At 43.9% G+C, this 20,712-nt stretch overlaps 2 protein-coding genes across 2 annotated transcripts in view; both read right to left on the bottom strand.

The window, feature by feature from the left end:
* The window catches only part of LOC311182543 (olfactory receptor 7G3-like), a gene marked incomplete at both ends in the record, with an annotated part of 735,701 nt that overhangs the window by 496,059 nt on the left and 218,930 nt on the right, over positions 1 to 20,712 (bottom strand). The gene's annotated exons all lie outside the window — the stretch shown is intronic.
* LOC311182539 (olfactory receptor 1M1-like) lies at positions 2,499 to 3,446 on the bottom strand (the record flags this gene model as incomplete). The annotated part of the gene is made up of 1 exon (XM_084251407.1): positions 2,499 to 3,446. One exon carries the CDS (start codon positions 3,444 to 3,446, stop codon positions 2,499 to 2,501), a length of 948 nt encoding a protein of 315 aa, XP_084107533.1.

The raw sequence follows: 20,712 nt of genomic DNA, 5'->3' as shown, positions 1-20,712 counted from the left end.
GGGAGGACCATGGTGCCTTGGTGGCGCTGTTCTATGGCCCCATGATGTCCCTATGGCCCCATGATGTCCCTGTGGCCCCACGATTCTGAGTCATACACAGGTTATAAGTCAATAAAAAAAAAAAAAAACCTGAAAGTTTAACCTGCCAAAAATTTCCTCATTTTAGACCTTTGTAATCACAAGGAAGAGCTATTTTCTCTCTTGTTTACTTCTCTATTCTTAATGCTTAGAGTAAAAACTGGCAGAGTAGGGACTTGGTAAATATGTGTTGAGTGAATGAATGAATGTTCCATAGTTCTGGTACAACAAGTGTCAGAAGTTGATATTACAAGGGCTACCTGAACCAATTCCCCCTGGAGTTGTAACCTTAATTTCTTTCTTTTTTTTTTTTTAAAGATTTATTTAATTATGCATACAAGAACTAGGGCATAGGTGAGAGATGCAGGGGTTAGAGGATTCACCAGAGACAGAGTGGGGAACAGAACAGGCAGACTGACTGAAATACACTGCTGAGGGGAGCAGTGGGGAGACAGGAAAGGTCTGCCATGCCATGTGGGTAGCTCCCTGCCCGGGGATCAAACTCATGCCTCAGTGGTTGGCGTTAGCTTGATAGCACTGAGACTTTAACCCCTGCACCACCAGGGAGGCCATGCCACCTTAATTCAACACAAAATAAGACAGAGAAGCACTGACAGAATTTTAAGAGATTTTTATTGCTGTGAGGTATCTCTCGTTGCAGAGGATAGGCGGGCAGCTAACTCAGTTCTTTAGCTCACACTGGATACCGAAAACAGTTTTCACGAAATTCTCAGAGTTGCCAAGTTCTGATAAGTCCCAAATTCAGAAATTCCAACTCTCTCCAACAAGCACTGTGACTACTTGCGTGTATCCTAGAGAAGATTGGATGGCACCTTGAGAAGAGGGATTTGTGGTTCTCCATTCACCTGAGTTTTGCTTATTCCTTCAAATCCCCAACCAGCACCACAGGAAACTCCAACAGTTTATTAATCAGATTATTCACCAAAATTTTTAAATTCTGCATTTTATTCATCACATTAGCCACCATCAGCCTACTAACATGAAAAGGGTCAAATCTGGAAGCATCTTTGTTTAGCTGAGAACATCTAATTTATTCTCTTGGAATGAAAGTAACAAAAGCAAACTACATGTAATTATTCAGAGCCATTCGGCTTGAGATGACATCAGCTCCTCAGCACCTTTTGAAAATCTTTGGCCTCTTCAGAGTCACAATTCATTTCATTTTCACTGTCCATCCCCATGTGAACATCAGGGTTCCCCTGCAGTAGGCATATGTTTAATTTATTGCTTCCACGAGGACTTTATTTTTATTTATTTTTTCACATTTTAAAAGGACATGTTTATTAGGAAAAGGGGAAGAAAAAGAGACACCAGTGTGGTCATGAGAGCTCTTCATCAGGACTTTAAATGATGAAATGAGACAATCAAAGCAACATAATAAGATGACACAAGAAAAGCCACGATCACTTGTTCCTCTTTTTTGTTATGAGCAGTGTCACTGCTTGAGTGCATTCCTAGGCCCAGATGGTGACGAGACAGGATCAGCCTCCTTCTAGTGTAGAGACCCATCAAGACACGTGCCATCAGGCGGTGGCTTCTCCGCCCCTGTACTGTAGGGTCTGACTCTTCCACCCTTGTACCTTCTATAACATGCCCCTAACCACCCATCTCCCCAGGAGACAGGGCAGGGTTGGAATCATGCATGTCATCCACATGGCTCCTGACTTTGGCCCCCAGAGGTCAAATTAACTGCCTGGTTCTTTAAGGAAAAGCCACATACTTGGGTTGGTCCTAAAGCTCTTCTTGACCTGGCATGCTCCCTGTCACCCACTGGAATTCTCACTTCACAAATGCATCCTTTTAAAAAATCTTGATCTCTCACCTTCATACATGCTAATTTCTTTGTTTGAGACGGACACTCTGTCCTCTTTGCCCTCATATCACAACCTTGGCATCTTATTCTTTGCGCCACACCTCTCAAGACATCTTCCTTGCCTGTTCTTGCTTCCACACACTGTCAAGTGTTCCTATTGAACCTTCCCCTTCCCCGTGTTCCTATTCAGCTCTAATATGATTAAGTGTCCATTGTTTTCTCTTGTATTCAACTCCAAACTCCAAACTATTAGAATCTTGTCTCTCTTGCTTACCAGGCTATGGCCACTACCTACTACCAAGTCTAGCAAAAGTGTTTGTACAGAGCTAAGTGGATTCTGCACCAGGGTAAATGCAATCAGGCAGGGCTACACTGATCTTTCTAGAAGACAGTAGGAGACATACCCAAAAGGATGCTCAATGGTCATACTAATTGAAGAAATAGATCCATGTCCACCTTGATATTTCCTCCTAAACTTCTTCAGTTCAGAGTTCCAAGCACCCACCCTCCTAGGCCAGGTCAGAGTTTTTCCCAGGAACCCAGATGCTTCCAGCTCCTCCCTGGAAACTCGCTGGTGTCCTGGCCATCAGGACGATGCAGTGACTTTCCTGCTGACAAGCTTCCTGAGGGCCCCCTTCAGGTCTCTGTTCCTCAGGCTGTAGATGAAGGGGTTCAGCATGGGGGTGACGGCCGTGTACATCACAGCAGAGGCTTTCTCCTTGACGGCGGTGCGGACAGACGACGGACACAGGTAGACCCCGATGGTGGTCCCAAAGAACAGGGCAACCACGGACAGGTGGGAGCTGCAGGTGGAGAAGGCTTTCTTCCTGCCGCCCGCAGAGGGGACCTGCATGATGGCCACGATGATGCGGGCGTAGGAGGCCAAGATGCAGACGAAGGGCGTGGCGATCACCAGGCCGGCCACCACCAGCACGAAGACCTGGTTCACGGTGGTGTCTGTACAGGACAGCCTGAGCAGGGGCGTGAGGTCACAGAAGTAGTGCGGGAGCACGTTGTTGCCACAAAAGACCAGCCGGGCCATCAGGAGGATGTGGGTGAGGGAGATGAAGCAGGAGAACACCCAGGGGCCGCCGACCAGCAGGCTGCACAGGCGCGGGCTCATGATGGTGCTGTAGTGGAGGGGGTGGCAGATGGCCACGAACCTGTCGTAGGCCATCACGGCGATCAGGACGCTGTCCATGATGCCAAAGAAGTGGAAGAAGTACATTTGGGTCAGACAGCAAGGGTAGGAGATGGACTTGCTCCCAATTTGGATGTTTACCAGCATCTTGGGGACGGTGTTGGTGGCCAGGCAGAAATCCACCAAGGAGAGATTGGCCAGGAAGAAGTACATGGGGGTGTGGAGGTGGGCGTCTAAGCTGATGACCACGATGATCAGCAGGTTCCCCACCACTGTGACCATGTACATGAGGAGGAACAGAATGTAGAGCAGAGTCTCCTGGTCTGGATTTTCCGTAAGTCCCAGGAGGATGAATTCTAATGCGTTGGTTTGGTTCTGCGGTTCCATGGGCATGGTTCCTCTGGAATTAATAAAAAGGAGTTCTATGAACACAGTGCAGAATATTCAGGAAGATCAGATGATATTACAACCAATTCCCCACCTGAGCTGATTGTGATGTCATTTTATGTGATGCATGTTGAACCATAGGTAAGATGTTTATAATAACACATGTCATGGTTAAATAGTGGAGCTTCTTTTGTCCTCTCACCAAACGATCATCGAGAGATTATACATCTCTATTTTTAAGCTATTTCTGTAAATCTACTAAATATTTAATCAAAGGTAAAGCAGATTACATACACATAGGAGGGACAGCCAAGTAGCAACAGCTCTCCTACAAATTGGTGTAGATGTGGAAAAAATACAAACAAATTACTGAGTTTAAAATGCATAGTAATAATAATGAGACTGTGTAGAAAGGCTGAAACACAAAGCAACAGCTGCAAAGATGGGAAATTACACTAAATGTGTTGTCTCTAGTGTTTAATTGCAGAATAAAAAATATTGAGTGTGTTGGAGTTCTATGTAATTAGCCACATGATTACACCAGATTAGTTGTGACCATTAAAATAATGTATATAGATGTGTAACCTCTAAACTGGTAATAGAAGTAATGCAGAAATAAAGAAATTTTGCTCAAATCAAAGAAGATATAAAGAGGAAACAAAAATGACAACTTAACATGAATAATTACAGATGTCATGAAGGAAAACATTAAGTAATTAAAAAAATAAAAAGGGCCTCCCTGGTGGCGCAGCAGTTGAGCGCTGGGTTGCAAAGCTGTCCGCAGCCTCTGCAGTGCCAGTTTGATCCCCGGCTGCTCCCCGGCCACCGGAGGAGGGTCCCACATGGCGCACAGACCTCTCCTGCCACCCGCTGCTCCCCTCAGCAGTGTACTTTGGTCCTTCTGCCTGCTCTGCTCCCCACTCTGGCTCTGGTGAATTCTCTCACCCTCCCACGCTTCTGACTGTACCCAGTGCTTGTATAAATAATAAATAAATAAATAAATCTAAAAAAAAATAAAAACTAAAAAAAAATAAAAAATATAGAAAATCCTACTATGTGATTCAGAAATCCAACATCTGGGTATATATCTGAGGAAAATGAACTCAGTATCTCAAACATCTGACTTTCCACATTCACTACAGTATTTTTTACAATAGGTAGCTATAGAAGCAACCTAAGTTGTCTATAAATGGGGAACAGATAGAGAAATTGTGAGATAAATATATAATATATATATATATATATATACACACACACATATATGTAAAGATAGACAGATAGATATGACATGGAATATTATAGAGCCATGAAAAAGAAGAAAATCCAACCATTTGCACATCATGGAAGCACCTGGAGGACACCATGCCAAGCACAGTAAGTCAGACATAGAAGCCCAAAGTAAGTTTCATGAAACCAGACATACAACCATCAAACAACACAGAAGTTGTTTATCCCAGAGATAAATGTTATCTGCAATTATCCCAGAGAGATGAAATTTGTATTCCCATGGAAGCTCTGCACGAATGTTCACAGTCGCTACGATGTTTCCAGTCAAAAGCTGGAAACAACCTAGTGATCCATCAATGGGTAACGGTTCAACAAAGTGTGGCACAATCACGTCATGGTGAAATACTACCCTGCAATAAGGATGAATGAATTATTGATATATGTAACAACTTGGATGAATCTCCAGAGAATAATGCAGAGAGAAAAAAGCTGGTCCCTAAAGGTTGCATAATGTATGACTCCATTTATATAACATGCTTGAACTAATAAAAGTGTAGAAATAAAGAAAAAAAATAGATACCCACATTGTATGGCCTCACTTATACATGGAATTAAATAAAATGTTAAACTCTGAAACAGAGAATACAGTAGCTATGGGATGGAGAAACTTTCTTGCAACAAAAATTTTGGTTATAGATGAAAAATTTTCGGGGAATCTAATCCACAGCAAGGTGTGAAGGTGGAACTGGTGGAACTGACCTCCTGGGCCGAGGGCCCACCCTCCACTCTGCACATCTCTCTGGAGATGCTTTCAAGCCAGAGCTTGAAAATTATTTGTGTTTGGGGAGGAAAGGGCCGGATGGAGTCAGAACTCATCTTGGCCAACCAGTCACCCCAGCAGGGACCCCTGACCTGCTGTGCCCAGCGAGTTCATACTGAGCCGTGAGAGCAAAGCATTGCATTTCAGGAAACTTTTCATTAAATTGTTGGTAACGTCAAGTTGAGCCTGGCCAGACTCCTCGCCCTGAGTATGGCGGATGCTACAGGGCATCCTTGCCCCTCCACAGCCTCGGGCGTCTCTGGCAATTGGCCAGGAGATCTCGTTCCTGTCTGAAAACTTCCAAGGACAGGGACTCCCACTTGACAGCGTGGCAGGCGCAGACTGCTTTTTACAGGAACGAAACCTAAGACATGTGTCTCTACCCTTGGTGTTAAATTCCCCCTTTATTCCCACAACAAACAAAAGCAAATTTGTTCTCACCCTACAGTCTGTAAGACGGGACTTATTATTTCCCCTTCACGTTCCACGGGTGAGGCTAGAAGTCCGTCTGTCAGATGGAATTTGAAATCTAGGCAAAGGAGGTAGAGACTGGATGAGGCATTTGTCAGAAGACAAATTGCTGAGAAATATATGAAATGCTATCCTCTTATACTAATAACAAAGAACTGCAAAATAAAACAATGGGTTAACTTACTTGCCTCTGAACGGACAAATACTATTTTAACCTGGAACAATCCTTGGTTGGTGTTGACTAGGAAGAAAAGGCACTTCTGTGTGTGGTTGGTGAGAGTTTACATGGGCACAGCTTTTTGCAAAACAGAACCCACCAAAATGGGAACCATGCATACTTTTTGACCTAGAAAATCCCTGCCAGGAGTTTATGTTACGAATCCCCTCACATAAAAGCACAAGTTCTAGGTGTGAGGTATGTATGAGTGCTGATGTAAAGGAAACCAAATCAGTATCCTAAAGCGTTATCCACAGTTGCATTCTTATTCCCACATCCTTCACAATAGAAACAAGTGAAGTGACCACTGAAGGATAAATGGATAAACAGGGTTTGGTACACACACATGCACGTAAAAAGGAAGCAAATTCTGCCTTTCATGACGACATGAGTGAACATGGGTGACATTATGCTAAGTGGAACCAGACTGATAGTTTTTGGGGGAAAACATGATTATGCTTGATAATAATCCTATTTATACTTGAAATCTGTGACGAGATTGTATCTAAGTGTTCTAATTAAAATAAAAAAAGTACTATAGGATTGATGTGTTAGTTTTCACATTTTTGTCAGTGTACAATTATTTCTTAATGTATTATTATTATTATTATTATTTTAAAGATTTATTTATACATGCAAGAGCTGGGGTACAGGCCAGAGATGTGGGGTAGGAGGGTGAGAGGATTCACCAGTGACAGAATGGGGAACAGAACAGGCAGACTGACTGAAATACGCTGCTGAGGGGAGCAGTGGATGAGTCAGGAGAAGTCTGCTGCTCCATGTGGGTTGCTCCCTGGCTGGCCAGGGATAGAACTCATGCAAACAGAGGCTGTGGATTGCTTCATAGTGCGGTGCTTAATCCCTTGCACCACCAGGGAGGCCCCCAATGTATTATTTTTTATGGAGTTAATGGTTTGCAACATTGGACATGACTTAGAGGTACAGATTTGTACCTCTTCAGTGTGCCACCACGCCTACCACCAGGATACCTGTGACCCTCTGCTGTAGACTACTGAACCTCTCCTCCCTCTGCCTCTACCCCACCTCCTCCTCTGGTAGCTTAATTCTATGGTCAGAATTCTAGATTTGCTTTGATTTGTTTTGAGTTTTAACCATCCCTATGTTTAGTTCTCTATATTTCACGAATGAGTATAATCATCCAGTATTTGTCTTTCTCTTTCTGACTTATTTTGCTTGGTATAATCCCCTCCAGTTAATTAATTTGATTATGATAATCATCTCACAATGGATATATATAAATATATATGTCAAATCAGTACATCTTACACATTAAATATATAATTTTATGTGTCATCATACCATAATAAAGCCGGAAAAACAATGAAAATATTTTTTAAAGCTTCAAAAGTGGGCCTCCCCGGTGGCACAGCGGTTGAGCGCTGGGTTGTGAAGCTGCCCGCAGCCTCTGCAGTGCCGGTTCGATCCCCGGCTGCTCCCCGGCCAACGGAAGAGGGTCCCATATGGCGCGCAGACCTCTCCTGCCGCCCGCTGCTCCCCTCAGCAGTGTACTTCCGTCCTTCTGCCTGCTCTGCTCCCCGCTCTGGCTCTGGTGAATTCTCTCACCCTCCCGCGCTTCTGACTGTACCCAGTGCTTGTATAAATCAATCAATCAATCTTAAAAAAATAAAACTTCAAAAGTTTCCTATTTTCTAATATTACCATATATCATATAAAAATAGAGAACATTGAAAATAAATACGTCAGAGACAAACCTGACATGATTTAATCTCAGAGGCTCAATGAGAATAGCAAACAGGATAAATAATTTATTGACTTCAAACTTTAACGAGGTGAAAAGGAAACTAATTTATCTGATAACTTGTATATAGATATGTCCCGGACTTTATGAAAAGATGCATCTTAAAACAGTGACAGCCTTGTAAAACCAGAATGATCAAATACTGATCGAATCAACTCAACTTCTGATTCCACAGCTACGTTGCCTCCTCCTCTTCTTGGTCTATTCTCCACTATCTATCTTAAAAGTATACATGTGTTTCTACTTACTCCCCCCCAAACCTAGATAATATTGAATAAACTCCTCCTTTGCCAATGTCTTTTTCCAAAGCAGTACAATAATCCTTTCATTCATACTCACCAGTTTCAGGGATTAGGGAGTGAACATTTCATTTCGAGCACCGACATTCAACCACAGTCTTGCTTAAGTCCTTTGCATGTCCTCTCTGCCTCTATAACTTTCCTTCTACTGAAAATGATACGCAGAAATATTAATAAAACTAAAATTCTTGTGGCAGTGGCTGCTTCTAGGGAATCTGAGCAAAGCAATTGAGTTTAGAGAATTGAAATCCTTTGTTAAACATCACAGAACTAGACGGAAGCCGAGGCACGATCCAAGGAGAAGGTGAAATGTTCTTAGCCATTATGTTGTCTTGTCTGCATGCTTAAGAACTTGAAGATGGAAAAAGCAGGCATTTCAACTCACCCAGGATTCTGTCACTTTGAGTCATTCTAGAAACCCCAGTCTGAAACAGATGATGCTGCCACAGTAGATAATGCATCCTGACAATTAGCTTATTTATGTCCCTGTTTCTTAGACTATAGATAAAGGGGTCCATCAAACCACAACGTGCATCACTAAAGCCACCACACTCTTCTTGGGAGAGTCAGTCACTGAAAACTCACATAAAACTCCAACAACTAACTACTCCATAGAACAAGGCAACAAACTAATAGGCGAACCTCAAGGTGGAAAGAGCTTTAAAAACTCCCCCTTGGTATTCTCAAGACAAAGGAGACCATTTGAGAGAGGGACACTCCAAAATAGGCTAATAACAAAATGTCAGGATGTTATTGGTGAGGGTGTCAGAGAAGACCAGCTCAATGCCCTGAGAAGTTTACATGAGAATTGGGGTGTCTCTTGTTCGAGCAGGCAGCTGCAATGCCCTCGACTATGGAGAAGGCGGGAGTTAAAGAGCAGGGAGAGCAGACCCCAGACTGGGTGCTCAAGACAATTGAGCCACTTCACTTGGTCACAGATGGCCCCACAGAGGTCATAAGCCATTGCTGGCTGGAGAAATGTTGCCAAATTTTTAATACAAGAAAAAAAATGGGCAACAATTTGTATTACAGACTGTTGAGCCAACGGATTTGCCCTGTCTTGATGTTCACAAGCCTCTTAGTTACTATGGGGCTGAAACACACACCAGGGAAGGCCAACACAGAGAGGGAGACAGACAGGGTGGTTTTAGCAACAGCAAGATGGCAGGCAGGGGACGAGCAGGTTCCCCAGGCAGGGCCAGGCACATGGACAGGCTGTAAAGGAAGGATTCTGTTCTGGAGCTTCTGTAAATCTCTGAGAATAAATCCTGAGCCCCCTCTTTGGCTTCTGAGGTCCATGTTGTGCATAGGCAGCTGCTGGACCATCAGGGAACTAACTTGTTGGAAACACCAAATCTGGGCAAAGCAGGAGCAGCAGCTTTCCTGCCCAGCTGTGAGTACGCAGGCACCTCTTTCTCCCTTTTCCCTAATAAACCTTCCTTTTTAAGTGTAAAAAGAAACACAGAATCCGGGCCCCACTCCAGACTTGGTGGTGATGAAGTTGGGGCATGAAGATCAGCGATGTGTGTTTTGCAAATTTCCTTCCTGATTCTGATACTGATAATTTGAGAACCCGTGTTCTAGGGGGAAAGAAGAACCAAACGTCATTCTCATTTATTTTGTAAATCTATGCAAATATTGAAATCTTCCCCTCTGCTTCTATCTCCTTCTATCCTTCTTCTCTTCCCTGTTCTCCTTCCTCTAATCACTTAGCTCCAATTTCTATAGAGCATGGACCCTGTCTCAGACCTTGCTCCCTGTCTCAGACCTCGCACTAAGTGTTGGAATAAAATAAAGATTTGATTCCTTCACGATGATTCCACGCCTTCAAACTCCCGAAAGACCAGAATGAACTTATGAAGTCTTTTTCATCACCAGTTCTTGCCCTAAGGTGATAGGTGGCATATGTTAAAAATAAAACAAGTAATGAGAAAGAATGAAAATGCATAGGTTCTTATGGAAACAGATGGTGAATGTCAAGAATGTGTTACTCCTTGGAAGACAGAGATTTCTAAGACACCATCACCATCAGGTCCTACCACCAGTGTCCCTGCCGACCAGACCCTGTCTTTGGGGGTGGCAGAAGTGGCTGTGCCTTGGTGTACATTTGTGCTCTGAATTTAATTCAGGCTCCAGTGAATGGGAGAAATTCTTCAGTTATAGTGAGGAGACTGATGTCTTCATTTGTGTGAGGAACCCCATAAAATCTTATGGGGATGTTCTAATAATGAAATAAAGGGAGTCACTGTAATGCTTTCCATACAGAACCCCAGAATGTGGGTTATTTTTTTCTGCCATAAATAATAGCATCTGATCTGTTTCACTCCTAGGATGGTGATGATAGGTATGCGGCAAGTTGAGGTAGAAAGTATGAAAGTGCTATATAGTCCCTAGTCTCATAAGTGCATTTTCAGAGACCATTTATGTGCTGAAACCCCTGCTCAGACTCTTGATCATGTGCAGAAGGAAGAAAGGAAATATCAAGGAGGCGAGTATTCATCAGGCAAGAATATATGATCACATTTATAGCAATTAAATGAATTAATAAAATAAATTAATGTATGAATAATACATAAAATAAATTAGATGTTTGAATCAACACAAATAATAAATCACATAAGTAATAAAATGAATCAGATATATGACTCCCGTATATGAAATTATACAATCAATACAACTATTCTCTTGCACCAAGAGGGCAAATTTTGCATGACAATATGTATATAGCATGAGAATATTTTAAATATTTTTTAAACCTATGAAGTATGTTACTTTCATTTTGGATTATTCAAACATCTGAAAGTACAGAGAGTAACAAAGGGCTAGTTACCATCATTCCACAGTATGACATTCATCCATTTCACCAATCTCACTCAGAGTTTTTTTATTGCAATAATTAACAAAGGGATACTGAAAACACTACATGTGTTTGTACATCATGATTCTCTTCCTGGAGAAACCACTCTACTAACTTGATCATTCCTCTTGTAGGTTTAGTACAATTATTATTCCATAAAAAGTGCATTTTAAAGTCTTATATTAACAGAGCCAAACACTACATGCCTTTCACAATTAAATGTCTCACTTAATTCTCTTATTATAGTTGATATATTTTTACTCTGCCCCATTAATTTTAGCTACAAGAAAGGATTCTACTATATTCCTGCATCCCAATTTATTTCTCCATATTCTAACTGATGGATATTATGTTGTTGCCTGTTTTTATTGTCTCTCTCTCTCTCTCTCTCTCTCACAGATGCACACACACACACTTTTATGAATGCAGTTACAATAAAATGTCATGTGTGGCAGCTACTCTGACATTCAAAGTGGTCTGCATCTGGGAGGGGGGAGAGGAATGGAGGGGAAATACAGAAGAGGTGCCTTCTCTATGGATATTATTCTACTATTTTGTAAAAATGACCCAGGGTTCATGTGGCACAATGTTCACTTTTATTACTTATCTAAGGATGTGAGGTGCATTATCTTCACTGCTACTTGCGTTATCTTCACTGCTACTGTCCTGCAGCTCCACCAAGAGAAATAGATACGCAAGAAATGCAGCTCACTGGGTCTCTCTGGCTCTCTACTTCCTGTCTCAAAGTCTTTCCAGGGTGGCTGCGGGCATAATGCAGGCATCTTCTACACTATGGGGTGTCTAGAAACAATAGGTGATGGGAATGATAGGTGGAGACATCAAGCCCCTTGCTCACCTTCACCAAGGAAACATCAGAAAACATCCTAACACTCAGCATGTTTGAGGAGGGGCAGGTGTCTGCTCTGGAGGGAGAATGATATGCCCTTGCACAGAGAAAGCAGGAGCGCAGCACAGTGAGAGCTGGGTCACCGGGACGGACATACACAGGACACGCCAAGAGGAGGACGGGCCATTAGGACTTCCGTGGAGGGCTTGGCCACGGTCATCTCACGCCTGCATTCTCACTGAATCACCCAATGATGCTGTAGCCAACCACCTGCCATTATTCACAAGGTATAATCTGGGCGATTTTGGTTTCCCGGCTGGCATCACCGGAGAGTGAGGCCTAGCATCTCACCTGGATTTTGACGGCAGCAGATGTCTCCTAGGTGCGCGCGGCCAGACTGAGGCAAGCGAGGAGGATCATGTCTGACAACAGCTTCAAGTGTGATGCTTCCTGGCTGGGCAGGAGCTCGGGTGAGGTGGCCACAGCCTCCTCTTTACCATCTCTCTATCCCTCCCTGGGGATGCAATATCCAAAGTTCCTCATTATACAGGCAATTTTCCATGCTGATCCCTAGGCAGTGCAAATCCTCCAAGACAAAGACTATAGATAGGAACTGGTGTTGGCTGATCCCCAACCCTAGGATGCCATGCAGCTCTCCACACCTCATTTTGACCACTTCCCTTTCGCATGCTTTGCGTCATGCACACACTTTTCTAATTAATTCCAGGCTTCTGTTTTTTTTTTTTTAAGTTGCAAACAAATGCATCTCTAATTAATGCTCTAGAATACTGACTCCCTGATGTTCCCCTCAGCAGGTTGTCCAGGTAATATAAACTTACTTACGGTATTGTGAGAATACAAAGTCAGGGGTCTTTCTTATTAAAAGTCATCAAATTTTTTTAAAAGATTTATTTTTTTATGCATACAAGAACTGGGGTATAGGTCAGAGGTGTGGGGGGGGGGTGAGAAGATTCACCAGAGACAAAATGGGAAGCAGAACTACTTCCCAGTAGGCAGATCTACTGAGATACACTGCTGAGGGGAGCAGCGGGGAGACAGGAGAGGTCTGCTGTGCCATGTGGGTAGCTCCCTGGCCGGGGATCAAACTACATGTTGTGGTGGCTGCAGATAGCTCAGTAGCACTGTGCCTCCAACCCCTGTGCCACCAGGGAGGCCCCAAAAATCATCATATGTTTTCTTTTTTTTTTCAGGGGCGAGCGCGAATGCAGTCCCCCACTACCACAAATTATGCAGTCGAGTTTCCCACATTTGGGGAAATCGCAGGGGTCAGCACATCTGGAGTGCAATGGATAAGCCTAGCCCTGGGAAAACCACCTTTGTGATCATGGTATCCCCCTGAGAGGTAAGTATCATCATGTTTTCTTAATCTTAATTTTTATCCACTCTATTTCACAACACAGATTCTACACTATTCCCAGATTCTGATTGCCATCAAAGCAGACAGACCAGTTACTCCCTTTCTATAGTTTTATAAACACCATTTCCAATTTTGTCCAACACTTTTAATGTTATTTCCTTCATATTGGGGGACTATCCACTAACATTATGGCTTTGCATTTTTAATTTAGCTGTGGCAAGTTACTGAAAGGCGATAGTGTGTAGGGTTGTTCATACTCTTAGTAAATTCCATTATATTTCAACCACAGCATGAAGGGTGAAGGTAGTGTCCATTTAATGCTTACTTAAAGATGTAAAACCTTTGATGACTAATATTTTAATTGTGTTTACAAGTTTATTTTGCAACATGTTAGCTCTCTCCATATAAACTTTGTGAATCTAAGGTTTTTAAGATATATTTGAAAGTCAACTTACAAGACATTTTAATGTCATTCTTAACCTCTTAACCACACTCACTTAAAAAGTTGACCAGTAAGAATTGTAGCCAAAGATATAGTTGGGGTCAAGTTGGCGCAACTTGTTTACAAGTTTTTCCACAAACCATGAAGAGAAATACACATTAGAAAAATGATAAAGTTTGCAGGTGTGGGATAAGTAAAATGGAAAAGCTTCAGGCTTTACTGCCCTCCTACCGCACATGTGCACTCGGCCAAACGGTGTGGCATGGCGTGCGTGGCATGGCGTGGTGCCGAGGACCCAGGAGTGCAGTGGAGTGTGGAGGAATCTGGCGACGAACAACGGAGAGCATAGAAACACCAACACAGCTGCTTGACTCGGTGATGAACCTACCTGGTATGAGATGGCGGTGCCACAGCAGGTAACATCAAAATAACTCAGACATAACCAGTGAGTGGGTGTCTATGAACTGTCATTCATAAGCAAGGATGTGCTTACTCTTTCCAGTTAATCATGACTAAATGTGCTAGAAGGAGATTAGGCACTTGAAACCAGAGGCAAAGGCAGAGTTTCCTTGAGGAATATGGGTGACCATAGGAGTTTCACTCAGCCTGGACTCATGAACTTAGAACACCTGTGAGTGCTGAAGAAGTCTGTTAGGAGAGTGTTAACAAGTGAAGGGTTGGTTTGGTGGTTGGCTACCTAATATTTTCAATATCACAGAGCACAGGAGTCAGGAAACTGAATTTGAAATAGAGGACTAGTGATGGTGAGGGGAATTGTGAATCTGCTAGACAAGAAAGAGTGATGGGAGGGGGAAGAGAGAGAGAGAGAAAGAAAGAGAGAGAGAGACAGAGACACACACACACACACACAGAGAGAGAGAGAGAGAGAGAGAGAGAGAGAGAGAGAGAGAGAAAGATGCAGAGGCTCAGGGAGAGAATATCTACATCATTCATAAGGAATCTACAAAGGGTCCAACAGGACTGAAAGAGAAAAGAGATGAAGTGGAAGGATAGTAAAGAAAATATCAGGGACTTCCCTGGCGGTGCCAGGGGTTAAGTCTCAGCACTGTGAAACTAAACTGCAGCCACTGAAGCACGAGTTCAATCCCTGGCCAGGGAGCTGACCCTCATGGCGCAGCAGACCTCTCCTGTCTCCCTGCTGCTCCCCTCAGCAGTGTGTTTCAGTAGATCGACCTGTTCTGCTCCCCACTCTGTCTCTGGTGAGTCCTCTCCCTGTGCCCAACACACACCTCTGGTCTGCACCCCAGCTCTTGTATGCATAAATAAATAAATCTTTAAAAAAAGAAAATATCAAGTAAGTAGTGTCATGCATATTAGATCAACATATTCCTACACAAAGACAAAAGCAAGGTTGTCCAGGTTTGGGGGTATTTGAATAATTCTAAATTGATGTTGCCTTGTGTCATGGCAGAAATGGTGCTGGTGCTGGAGCTTAGCTGCATGTATTTTGATGGTATAGACAACAGGGGCTCCTGAAACACTGGTGATAGGATGCAAGAGAATGAAAGGAATAAAAGACCATGGTAAGTGAGAGGAAACTCTTAGGCACATGCAAGAACAGTGTTGCTAACAACTGTGGTAAGAAAGATTGTGTCCATATTTGGGGATTAACATCAGCGTTTTGGTTTCTAGAAATATTTAGCTAATGGCTAATGTCAAGTGCACACTTGAATAGCTCTTCTGGAATACAGGGGAGAGCTCCCTGTACACATAAATGTGGATGTCCCTAGCATTTAAATAGTCTTTAAGTCACAAATCTGAATGCTATTGCCAAAGAGAGAGAGAGTTAGAACACAGAAGAAGAAGGGCGGAATCTCCAGACGAAACCCCCAGTACTCAGAGGTTGGCAAGATGAGGAAGACACATGAAAGGTGTCTCCAATGAGGACTTTCTGGGGTCTGCAGGGGCAAAGTCCACTGTGTCATTATGTTACAGGGCAAGGAGAGGGGCACCCCGGACCCCGCAAACCTGCCTGCTCTAAATAGGTTCTGCCATCCGATGCATCAACACAAAACATATGAGACTTAAATGGGAAGGAAGTTTAATATAATTAGGAAACAATACAGGAAAGGCAAAGAATATCTTTTCTAAATCAAGCACCCAAAGTTACCCACCCCCTTGTGCGTAAAAGTCCATCCAAATGGGATTGGCCCAGAGCAAGGCCCCAAAGCCTGCCACAGTCTAAACCATCTTCCAGTGGGGACCCACAGAAAAGGATCAGAAACAACCAGTTTGGAAGGAAAAGAGAAAAATCGAAATCAAAATAAAAACCGCCATTGTTACCTCCCCACGGGTCGCACCCACATCTGTGTCACCCCGTCCACGACCAAAAGGCAGGTGCAGTTTCTTCATGTGTCTCTTGGCTCCATGTGCCACCTCCAGGCCTCCCTCTAGCTCCTTCCTGCTTCCTTCCTTCCTCAGTCTCCTCTGCAGCTTCTTCTCTCCCTGCTCAGCTCCACACTCCTTTTGGGTGGGGCAGGGAACCTGGGACCTCCCCCTTTTCTGAGGACCCCCGTTACAATTATTCCCTCAGAGGTAGGGACAGAGGGATGAAAGGGCAGGGTGTAGAAAAAAAGATATTGCACTCATGATTTTTTAAAAAGATTTATTTATTTATGCATACAAGAGCTGGGATACAGGCCAGAGATGCGGGGTGGGGGGGTGAGAGAATTCACCAGAGACAGAGTGGGGAGCAGAACAGGCAGATCTACTGAAATACACTGCTGAGGGGAGCAGGGGCGAGTCAGGAGAGGTTTGCTGCACCATGTGGGTTTCTCTCTGGCCATCCAGGGATCGAACTTGTGCTGCAGAGGCTGCGGATTGCTTCATCGTGCGGTGCTTAACCCCTTGCGCCACCAGGTAGGCCCTGCACTCATGATGAAAAATAAAACAACCCCAAACATTTATAGTCTCAAGGCCAGAGGTGACCTTGGGACAGGTAGGGACCAAGGCAGCATTTGGAGGAGGTGAGCATGGAGAGGTAGTGTTCAGAGTGGTTGTGTTATTCCTGTCAACTCTTTGTTCTAGGAATACAATGGAGTCATTGGTGAACTGGCCTCCAGGAACCAACATTCTAGCAGGCGTTGATATAAACAATACAGTAAGAAGATGTGAAATCAAATCGGTTTGTCCCAACTAGTGAAGCCCTTGGGCTGTGCCCCTGGCTCTGCTGTGGTGAGTGGGCTGAGGTTTGGGAGGGACTAAGAACTAAGATTTTACAAAAGTCCTCTGGAAACTGCACTTTAAAGGCATCCAGGGACATGAGATGTCCAAATACTGTGTGTCTTCTGCCAAAGAGTGTCTATACTTGGAAACACACCAATCCAGAGCCCAGTCTTCACGAACGTGTCCAGACCAGTGCGCTGTCCAGCCTGGCAAATGTCCTCCACCCCTGGGGACAATGTGGCCAAGCCATGTGAGAAGGTGACAGCGAGGAGAAGGCTGTCATGTCAGGAACCTCGGAAGTGGCTTCTATCCAAAGGCCCTTTCCAGCTGCAATTTAATTCTGTGTAATTTTCTCCTTTTAATTCAGGGCTAGACATGTGGCTCTCCCAGCAAATGGAAATTGGCAGAGTAATGACATGGCACTGCTGATATTAGGTGATAAAGACAAATGTCTACTGCATTGGTAACGTGTTCCTATCCCACCAACCCCGCTCTGAAGTTTTGTCTCTTTCTCTCTCCCCCCTCCTGCGGAGAATCCCGTATGTAAAGAAACTGCTGTCTTTGCTCAGCAAAGAGCTCAGTCCCTGGTGTTTTGTTTACCTGAAGAACTTTGAGTAGTGCCTCTGATCTCTCCAGTTTTGTTTCAACACAAAACCTAGTTAATGCTGTCAGGATTCATTTTCAGTTCTACTAATTGGATTGGGGCAAAGCCAGACATGGCAGAGCAGCTCTCCACTGGCAAACTCTCCTCCAAGCACAACTGAATGAACAAGCCTGGCCTGCTCCCTCCCATCAGGCCACTCTCCGCACTGCAGGGTCACCCATGTTTCTCACCCTGAGGGTGATCTTTTCCTTAACAATGTTTTAGCCAGGAGAGGGAGGGCAGCTTTGAACATGGTGGTTCATTCCTGATAGACAAACAGACCTGGGGAGGGCAGAAGCTCCAGTGCCCCTGGCTGGCACAGGAGACCAACATATCCGATGATATGTTGCTTCCTGGCTGATCCCTGGACCACACAATTGAGCCCCAGAGTGTTGGTCTGGTTATCACGCAAGCAGTAGCAGAACAAGAGCCCCCCCGCCCCCCTCAACATTTTCTCCTGAGGCCGGAGGAAAATTTGCTACAAACTGCAGTCCTGTGATACTGAGATGAGCGACTAGGAAGTGGGCTTCAGGCGTGGGGAAGAGTTTTGCCTGGTTGCAGAGACAGAATCAGGACATTGTCTTCCCAGAACTGTTGTTCCCTCCTCACCCAAGACTATGAGCACTCACAGGAGAGGCCTGGTTTCCCATCCACCCCGTATTTCCTCCACCCACCGTTCCTTTTTAAGATTTATTTTATTCATTTATGCATACAAGTGTTGGGTGTAAGCCAGAGGTGAGGGGGTGAGAGGATTCCCCAGAGATAGAGTGGGGAGCAGAACAGAGAGACTGACTGAGATACACTGCTGAGGGGAGCAGCAGGGAGACAGGTGAGGTCTGCTGCACCATGTGGGTAGCTCCGTGGCACGGGATTGAACTCAGGCTGCAGTGGCTGGTGATAGCTTGATAGTGCTGAGACTTCAATGCCACCAGGGAGGCCCTTCTTCTGCTCATCTTGAAGAAACATGAAAAACCCCAAAAGTAAAGCTACAGTGCCATGGTTGAGGGGGAGTGAAGGGCATATGAAGGTGGGCACATTTCAGGCAACTCAGTGTGGAAAACAGGAATGAAGCTGAATCCAAAGTTGATGACTCATAATTGTTTTGACCCCTCTTCCTATCCTCCCCTGCTGTATACCTCAGACCTATGGTCAACTTGCAAATTTTGTCTTTTTCCGGACTCTTTGTTTGGTTTCTTTATATTCCACATATGAGTGAATCCATCTAATATTTCTCTTTTTCCTTCTGACCTCTTTCACTGTGCATAATCCCTTCTAGCTCCATCTATGTTGCTGCAAATGTGCCTTCCTTACTATTTTATTCTCAATGTTTAAAACAATAATTGGCATAGAGGGAGCACTCGGTAAATGTCTGTTGAATGAATGAATAAATGAATGAATAAAACATGTTGATGACAGAAATGGAGTTGACATTGCAGAAGCTACCAGGATAAATCTTTCCTGGGTCAGTGGACTTAATTTCTTTTTTCTTTTCTCTTTTCTCTTTTCTTTCTTTCTTTCTTTTTTTTTTTTTTTTTTTTTTTTTGTGGGACCCTCGCCGGCGTCCGGGGAACGAACCGGCACTGCAGAGGTTGCGGGCAGCCTTGCAGCCCAGCGCTCAACCGCTGTGCCACCGGGGAGGCCCTAATTTCTTCATATAAAACAAGACAAAAATAGTTTGGCTGACAAAATCTTAAGACATTTTTATTGTTGTGAGGTATTTTTCATTGCACAAAGCGGGGAAGGTACTAAATAAATGCTTCATTCATTGGGGTGAATGTATAGAATGAGATTTCTAAAAATTTGATGAGCACCCAACTTCTAATAGTTCCTCAGGTCTCCGAGAACTCCACCTTGCTCTGCCAGCACTGTGACAACTTGCTCAAATGTGGCAGGAGAACAGAGGACACTTCCTAGTAGAGCGATTTGTACATGCTTTTTGATTATTCCAAAAAAATCACAACCAGACTCAAAACAAACCCAGAACAAACTCCAATGTTCTTAAATTTTGGGTTCTATTATCCACTAGCAACTACATTTTTATCATCTCTCTAAGATGCAGCGGCAGATCTTTTCGTTCGACTTAGACAACACAGTTTAATTCTCTTGGAAGGAAAACAGCAAAAGCAAATAAATGACTGTTCAAAGTCACTGTGGTTAAGATGATGTCAGGTCCTCAGCACCATTTGAAAATTTTTGGCCTGCTATTTTCATTTTAGTTGTTAATCTCCACCTGAACAATGCTGTTACTCCATAGTGGGCATATGCAGCCTTCATGGCCTTCAAAGAGATTTTAAACGATGGAAAGATTCACTGCAAAGAAATATATAAAACGACGCAGGAAAACACACAGCAAATACCTCCCATTTCCAGTACAAGCAGTACTACTACTCTGCTTTCCACAACCTGGCAGCTGAGAGAGGCCAAGCTTCCTTCTGGTTTAGAGATTCACGGTTCCTTTGACATTTTTCTTTTATTTAAAGATTATTTATTTGTTTATTCATGCATGCAAGAACTGGCTGTAAGCCAGCGGTGTGGGGTGGGGGGGGCAGGGGCGGTGAGAGGATTCTCCAGAGACAGAGTGGGGAACGAAACAGGTGGATGCACTGAAATCCACTGCTGAGGGGAGCAGCAGGGAGATAGGAGAGGTCTGCTGAGCCATGTGGGTAGCTCCCTGGCTGGCCGGGTATTGAACTCGTGCTGCAGTGGCTGGCAATAGCTTCATAGTGCTGAGACTTAACCCCTGCATTGCCAGGGAGTCTCCTTTGGTATTTTTCTATTTGATTATGAAGGTAAATGTTCTCGTACAGGGGCTCCTCATTCTTGCAGTGTGTGGTCTGAATCTCTTTCTCCCTTGAGTCTTCATAAGCTTTCCCTAGCACACTCCACCCTGCCTCCCAGAAGGTATGGCAGGAGCACCACAGAAAGGATATGCATCCTGGGCCCCGGAAGTCAAATTAACTAAGGCATATAGCTATCCCATATATAGACTTGTGAAATTTGGCAAAATACAGTATTACTGCTTTTTTTTTTTTGCCCCTTCAGAGTTATGCTCTGAAATCAGGATGCAGAACAATTTTTTTGAGTACATCTTGGGTTGTTTATGCA

This window comes from Talpa europaea, assembly GCF_964194135.1.
Source record: "Talpa europaea genome assembly, chromosome: 12".
In the NCBI taxonomy this organism is placed as follows: Eukaryota; Metazoa; Chordata; class Mammalia; order Eulipotyphla; family Talpidae; genus Talpa; species Talpa europaea.
This window is presented reverse-complemented; position numbering and strand designations above follow the sequence as displayed.